Source organism: Urocitellus parryii, chromosome 9 (genome assembly GCF_045843805.1).
Source record: "Urocitellus parryii isolate mUroPar1 chromosome 9, mUroPar1.hap1, whole genome shotgun sequence".
Taxonomy (NCBI): Eukaryota; Metazoa; Chordata; class Mammalia; order Rodentia; family Sciuridae; genus Urocitellus; species Urocitellus parryii.
In genome coordinates this window covers 124069728-124078155 of record NC_135539.1, presented here as the reverse complement: position 1 = coordinate 124078155, position 8428 = coordinate 124069728, and the positions used below count along the sequence as shown (strand labels likewise).

The window sequence follows — 8428 nt, the reverse complement described above, 5'->3', positions numbered from 1 at the left end:
TCTCTAATTACTGAATGATTATGCTAATCCAGCAGTCTTCCAGAGCCCCTTTGAAAGTGTGTTTACCTAGGATCCACTCTTCCACAATTCTTAAACATGTATGAGCTGTCTAGTTGCTGAAGACCATCTCCCCATTGATACCTTTTTTATCCTTTGTACTTTCCAAGGAGTGATAAATGCAAATGCAGAAGAGGCAAAGATACAGGCTGATTTTGTAGTAAATGCAGGAGCAATTTGCTTCCTTTATCATATTTCCAAAGTTAATCATTCCTGCATTCCTTCTTCTGAATATTTCTCTCTGATGCAACTTCTCCCTTTGATAATTCACCCTGCTCTCTGCCCTACTATCCTTGAACCCCCCAGGACAGAGATTCATTCCCTCTGTATTTGCAGAACTTCATGTTTGATACATTGTAGGAATGCAATTACATTTGTTGAATCAAGGATACTATGCTTCAAAGGATCAAAATTTCTGCTCATATCACTGACACTTCCAGGAGATATATTTTTATCTTTAAGGGACAATCTCATAATGGTTTTCTTTGCCCCCCAATTCTTAATATCCACAACAAAAGTTTCAGAAATAATATAAAGATTCAACACCAGTGTGATCGATAGCAAGGCTGATAATGTCAATTGACAAAGCTCTTTCTACTAATATTCAAGAAACAAAATGTAAAATCAGTTCAGCAAAGATTTAGAATCTCCCTCCTTTTTCCCATCAAATTTGATAGCTACAATCTGAAGTGTTTTACTGAACCAGTCTCCAAGGTATTTTGAAATATAACACTAGGACTTTAAGGGCAGGGAATACTTCCATGTAATACTATAATGATGAATATATTCACAGTACATTTATCAAAGTCTATGGAATACATAACACCAAGAGTGAAGTCTGATGTAAACTATGATCTCTGGATGACATTGATGTGTCAGTGCAGGCTCATTGATTATAACAAACCACATTGATGAGAGATGGCATTGGTGGTGGAGTTCGGGGCATGGTAAAGGGTGGGAATAGATGGGAACTCTGCATTTTCTACTCAAGTTCACTGTAAATCGAAAGCTGTTTTTATAATAAGGTTATAAGATAAATAAGACTACATGAAGGATAAATCTTCTTAGGACTCCAACCTGGTTACAGAATTTTTAAAAAAAAAAAGTGCAATTGTTTGCGAGACTCTTTGTTTCTTCTATTGGCTTTATTGAAATCCTCTACAACCTCAACCAAAGTTATCGATTAAATTTACCACCCCATAGCTTGTCTTTTCTTAATAAATTTCACAAAGAAGGATGATGGTGGTTCCACGGGAGACTGATAGGGAACCCTCAATGTTCTGCCATGGACTGCTCAGCCCTTGCTGATAGAACAGAATCAAATTTGCCTTGCTCAGGCACATACAGACCTTGCATGGACTTGCAAGTGGTCATTGAAAGAACATCTGTATTGCTGTACCACCGAGAAGGCTCCATCCATCAATTGGGATAAAGGAATTTCAGAAATTCCTCCACTCTCAGGGGTTTCTTTCTATATTTGAACTTGGAAGCAGGCTATTGGAATTGCTTGCAAATGCTTGAGCCTGAAAGACTACATTATGGTAGTAAAACTTTGGGAGGTTTAAAGCAATTCCTTAATACATAAGAGGCAAATATTTATTCTGGTCTCAGACCAGAGTTTCCTAATGTGGTGTCAAGAGAACATTATTTTCTAAAAACTATTTTCCTTATTTAAAGAGGGTATGATTCTTTAAAAAGCCAGGAACCCAACATTTCCCAGGCTTATTTGGTTCCATAACCTTAGCTACTGCTGGTTTTTCTTATAATGCTTATTTTAACATCCAAAGGAACTATTCAGAAACAGACTTAGGAAACTGTCAGTACATTTGAATGATAATCATAGTGGAACATTAGAAATAACCTTTAAATAATTTTTATCTAACATAACTGACCCAAAATTATCTAGAGGAGTAAGAGGTTACCAGATCAACAGGAGCAATGCTGAAGATTTTAACAGGAAATTAAGTATGGAGTAAACCACAGGAAGTATATAAACCAAAGTTTTTATGCCAAAATGGGCCCTATACATTCTGTTTGGGTCACTTCCAAAGTAACCATTTCATCACTTTATTAATACATCTTGCTATCTTTCTAACCTCAAAGGATGCTGTTATATATAATGTATGCTCATGACTGTGTGTATGTAAATTTTATAATACTGCAAATGCATTTCCTTCTAATATTGCTTATTCTAATGATAGAATCAAGGCAGGAAAATGAATATACTCCTTTTTACCAGCTCTACCCAATGCCAACCGGAGCCTAAGCAAAAACTATTATCCAACAGAAGCCTCTCTCAGTAAAAACAAGATCCAAAAGAAAGTTTAAGTCAAACTGGGTTCTCTATAAATGAGCCACAGACCTCTATGAACTCTACAGGAGCTTATATTACACTAACGTGTCTACTCTGAGAAGTGGATACTCTTCTAGTTCCTTGGACTTTTTTTTAGACTTTAATATCCACTAAAGGTTTATTAAAACGGGCTGTATCCAGAGATACTGCCAAAATTTGAAATGGAAGATCAACACATAAGAAGCACAATCTATGAAATGAACTCTTATTTTACCTTGAATGTTTTTCCAGCTACTGTGTGATTCTTTAGTATATCTATATATTATGCCACATGAGTGTATCAATTATATTTTTATTTATAGATTTGTTTTAACTTTACTTTGTTCTTTTCCTAAGCAGAAATATGTAAACAGTCACAGTTCAATAGTTATATTGCTAATAAATATTAAAATAATATTAAAATGATGTGCTCTTTTAAATCATCTTATACACCACCAGTAGAATGTTTAGCACACCCCTTGGAAAACTCCAACATGAAAACTTTCTGCCATGGAAATAAGAGATGAGAGTCCAAGAGGGACTAGATGAAGACAGCCTCTCATTTCTTCTTCCTAACAGATAAACAAAAATTATTTTCTTCACACTATTTCCTGGCAAGGGGAATCCCTTTTAAATATTGAAATCAGATGACTATCCAAAGGATTGAGGGGGATACAACTCTAAAGTTGATTTTAAATTTATACAATAAATACACCAAATGAATCATTTTGTGGCAATGTACAATTTTATTTTTTTATTATTAAATTAATTATTTATTCTTATTTGTTATATATGATGGCAGAATGCAATTCATTTCACATTGCACATACAGAGCACAATTTTTCCAGTCTCTGGTTATATACAGAGTATTTTCACACCATTTGTGTCTTCATACATGAACGTAGGTAATGATGTCTAGCTCTTTTCCCTTGCCCCCTCCTTCTCTCTCCCTCCCCTTTGCCCTATCTAAAGTTCCTCCATTCCTCCCATGCCCCTGCCTTTGCCATTATGAGTCAGCATCCTCAAATCAAAGAAAACATTCAGCCTTTGATTTTGGGGGATTGGCTTGCTTCACTTAGCATTATGTTCTCCAACTCCATCCATCTACCTGCAAATGCCATGATTTTATTCTCTTTTAATACTGAGTAATATTCCATTATGTATATACCAAAGTTTCCCTATCCATTCATCTACTGAAGGGCACCTGGATGGTTCCACAATTTAGTTAATATGAATTGTGCTGCTATAAACATTCATGTGGCTTTGTCCCTGTAGTATGCTGTTTTTAAGTCTTTTGGGTATAAACCGAGGAGTGGGATAACTGGGCCAAATGGTTGTTCCTTTCCAAGTTTTCCAAGGAATCTCCATATTGCTTTCCAGATTGGCTACACCAATTTGCAATCCCACAGCAATGTATCAGTGTGCCTTTTTTCCCCACATCCTCGCCAACACTTATTGTTGTTTGTATTCTTGATAGTTGCCATTCTGACTGGAGTGAGATGAAATCTTTTAATATATTTTTAGTTATAGATGGATACAATACCTTTATTTTATTTATTTTTATGTAGTGCCTGGGATTGAATCCAGTGCCTCATGTATGCTAGGCAAGCGCTCTACTACTAAGCCACAACCCCAGAAATCTTAAGAGTGGTTTTGATTTGCTAGAGATGTTGAACATTTTTTTATATATTTGTTGATGGACTGTATATCCTCTTCTGAGAAGTGTCTGTTCAATTCCTTGGACCATTTATTGATTGGGTTGTTTTTTGTTTTTTTTTGTTTTTTTTTTTTTGGTGTTAAGGTTTTTGAGGGAATGCACAATTTTCAAGAGGAAGCTAGCATCATCTCAAACCGAAGGCAGGGGCTGCTTTGGCCCTTTAGTGTATGTGTGTGCCTCTGAGTGTTTGGTTTTCTTTCTAATCAAGTGACCTGCTCTCATATGGTTAAGTTTCAACCACAAGACATCACTGTAGGCTTTTTTTTTTTTTTTCAAGCACACGTCACAACTCACCAAGGAAGGAGGAACTTGCAGTGTCTGTGGTAACATCACTTGATAAACAGCCTCCCTCGTGCAGCCAGAGCCTGTCTGCCTTCTCTATATAAAGCAGCAGAGACATTGGCGAGCAGACATTTGCTGAGAGAGGACCATGAGAGCAGCAGCCATCTCCACGCCAAGGCTGGACAAAATGCCAGGAATGTTCTTCTCTGCAAACCCAAAGGACTTGAAAGAAACTCGTCATTCACTTCTAGATGACAAAACGCAAAAAAGGAGGCCAAAGACATTGTAAGTTCCTCTAGTGTCTCGCTTAGACTATCTCTAATGACAGAGGGAGTGTGAATGAATGGAAGAGAATATGAGCATTTGGGTCAGCCAGACCAGAGCAACTAACTGCCTGTTGTGCTTTTTAAGTAAGATTCGTTTGTATTAAAAAGTAAATTGTTCTATGACATTAAATTAGGTGAGATTTTTTTCAGACATGGACTCATAAAAATGAGCCCTATCTGAGTATAAAAAAATGTGCTATCAGTTACTTTTGTTATTGCCTTATTCCTTAGAGGCATTTAGACCATGTTTTGTTCATTTTACAAATAAAATGAATTCTAATGGAGAAATACCAAGTACTCACTTTCTGTCTTTTGTAGTGGAATGGACATGAAAGCATACCTGAGATCTATGATCCCACATTCGGAATCTGGAATGAAATCTTCCAAGTCCAAAGACATGTATGTGCATTAATCCATTTTACTATCATTTACAAGGTCAGTCTAGGGACCAGTTTTCTATCCTAGTAAGAGATTAATACTGCACATGTTGGGTTTTCTCTTAGGTAATATGCCAAATAAGATTAGCCTACATTAGTACCAATGTAAATTAAATATAACATGTCTGTGTATATACTTGCTTATTTTTCTTTGTTTTGTCAGATTTTTATCTATTTGAATTTTTCAAACTTAATTGGCAGATTTTTTTTCATACTTATGGTAATTCTAAGAAATCCTTATAAGTCTAGGTTACTAAAATGTCTTGTAACTAGAATATTAGTTTGTGAAATTATCAGAGGGCAGCAGCCATTCTGATTACATTTGGGCTTACATAAAAACTATTTTACTAACATGCTTAATTTTTTTTCTTCTATAGACTTTCTGCTGACGAAGTAATACAGTGGTCTCAATCTCTAGAAAAACTTCTTGCCAACCAAAGTAAGTGTACATTAATCATTTAATACTTCTTAATTCAGCTCAATACCCTACTAGATTGAAAGGCTTCATTAAAATAACATAATATGCAAAAAGTTGTAGTCTGACATTTCTATGAACATTGATAACTTCAGCATAGTAGGCCTCTTTGTGATATGCTGACTTAACACTTAATTCTACAACAGTGTTTTAGACAAACCTGCCAAGGCAATTAGGCATTTTCACTGATGATTACAGGAAAAAAAAAATTAAAATTACACTGGGGTTCATGAAGTTTAAAGTTTTAAAAGTAAACCATATATCTTAATATGTGAATTCTGATTTTGAAAGTTGCCTAAAGAATCTATTTTTACAGTTGGATATAAACAGGATTCATTCATACAGTTAGTATTTTATCATTCATACATTCATTAATTCTCTCATTCATCCCACATTTATGTTTCAGGCATTTTAGAAGCAAAGGTATTCAAAAGCAAAGACATAGTCCCTTTCTACTTTGAAGGTTGTTGAAAAACATGAATAATTGCATTTTATATATTATATGATGCATGTTCTAACATAGAAAATGTAAAAGGATGTTTAAACACAAAGAGTCTTGTGGTGATTTTCTGACCAAAGAAGGGAAGGAATGAAACCATATTCCCTTCTTCTTATTATGGGTATTACAGTTCTACTGGAATGAGAAGGTGAAGAGGTATAGACATGCAGCTTGTTGTCTATCTAAAGAGTAAACTTATCCTCTTCTCCCCAGAAACGCCCTAAAGAGCCTTGTTTGGGGATGAAGTAGTTCAACCTAGCTCATCAATATTATTATCAGACATAGTATACAACTCAGCTAAACAAATAAATGGCACAGAAATAGCCCATATAAGTCTCAGTAATTGTAGCAAATGTAATTAGTATATCAGATGCATAGGTGATATATAGGCCTGCCACTATCTAACATGAATTGGATTTGGAAATTATATTTGTAATTATTAACATGATGTTAATGCCCTTTGCAATTCTTGTTTGCTTCCTTGAAATGCTCTACATTCTGGCTAAGATGTTGGTCTTCATAAGAAAAGACATTGTTTTATAATCAGCAGAGCCAAATTCTTGATTTAAATACAAAAGGAAGCAAAGCATACCAAGCAGCTATGTGATTGAGAACATAGCTTCTATAAATAAAGGGCTCTCTAGGGCCTTTCCTCCTTTACAAACTGTGACCTGGCTGATTCCAGCAGCAGTTGTATCTTGTTTTATTGAGAGAGAATGAAGTAGCTATTTTCTTACAGATTTCTTCAAGTTATTCACTTATTGGCTCAATTAATTTAATTATCTCAATTGTTCCCTTTGTTTTTAGCTGGTCAAGATGTCTTTGGAAATTTTCTTAAGTCTGAGTTCAGTGAGGAGAATATTGAGTTCTGGCTGGCTTGTGAAGACTACAAGAAAACAGAGTCTGATCTTTTGCATTGCAAGGCCGAGAAGATATATAAAGCATTTGTGCATTCAGATGCAGCTAAACAAGTGAGTATTAAGTCCATTATCATCAGCTTATGTGTAAAAGAATTAAGTCAACATGAAACTTCAAACATAAAAGATGAAATCCTTTTTGAGTATCATGATTTTACTTCTGCATATTTAGGCATATTCATATAGTTCAGTGCAACTTCAAAATAATTCTCTAGATTTGGGAAGATTTCAGTGCAGAGAATGAAAGATTGACTTTGCAAACCATTGAACATGATGGACAGGTAGAGAAAGGAGCACAGGTACTATGGGCCAGAACCACACATCAGGGGATCCTTAATGAACTATGCAGGGCAAGGATAAAATGCAGATTCCTATAATGCATGCAACTGCAGAAGCTAAAATACGTCCTGTCACTAGTAGTGCTTGTCCTCCTGTAAAACGTTCTTGGTCCCAACAGGAAGTAGATGCACAAGAAGTCCTCTCACCTAGTAAATCTCAAGTGTCCACATCACTCTTCTTTGATATGTGGACCACCTTTTGTAGATATTTACATTTCTCATGGCTGCCTCTTTTATAACTTGAAACAGATACTTTTCTTGTGATATTTCTTTTTATCTCCTCCATACCTCGTATAGAGCTGGCTTAGAGTAGTCAAACAAGAGATTTGAAATGAGTTAAATGAGGACATAAGACTGTTTTCTTGAGGTGTTTCAAAAAATTACAATAGGTGCATCATAAAATTACCATAAATATGACATGCCTATGAATTAATGAAGTTCTCTTTTTTAGATCAATATTGACTTTCGTACTCGAGAATCTACAGCCAAGAAGATTAAAGCACCAACTCACACGTGTTTTGATGAAGCCCAAAAAATCATATATACCCTTATGGAAAAGGACTCTTATCCCAGGTTCCTGAAATCAAATATTTACTTAAATCTTCTGAATGACCTTCAGGCTAACAGCCTAAAGTGACTGATTCCTAACTGAAGGGAATTAAAAGATGGTATCAAGGACGGAAGGAACGAGCCAGTGTGGCTGCCTGGGTGGACAACTTGGCTTGTTTGGGGTGACTTGACAGGCTCAGGAGAGGAACAAGTGACACAGGATGGATTACCATGGAAGTCATCCAGATTCAGGGCTGAAAAAACATCAGTAAGACTAAAATTGAGAGACTGTAGAAGAAAAGACAGACTGTGGTACTGTCTATGGTACTGTTATAAAATACAGAAGACCCTCTGTATTAGAAAATGCCTCACACTGAAATGGTCAGGTAACTCTGGTGACAGAAACTGTGAATAAAATTTATGGGACTGATTACAATATGCTGTAAGCTTCAAGGTCAACTGACACGCTATGTATTATTACATATAGATTGTATTGAGC

At 35.6% G+C, this 8428-nt stretch overlaps 1 protein-coding gene across 1 annotated transcript; it reads left to right on the top strand.

Annotated features, from left to right (window-relative positions):
* The first annotated feature begins 4536 nt into the window (after positions 1-4536).
* On the top strand, positions 4537-8017 carry Rgs1 (regulator of G protein signaling 1). The gene is made up of 5 exons (XM_026390710.2): positions 4537-4673; positions 5033-5113; positions 5529-5590; positions 6933-7096; positions 7832-8017. The coding sequence occupies exons 1-5, from the start codon at positions 4537-4539 to the stop codon at positions 8015-8017; spliced, it is 630 nt and encodes a 209-aa protein (XP_026246495.1).
* The last annotated feature ends 411 nt before the right edge of the window (positions 8018-8428 follow it).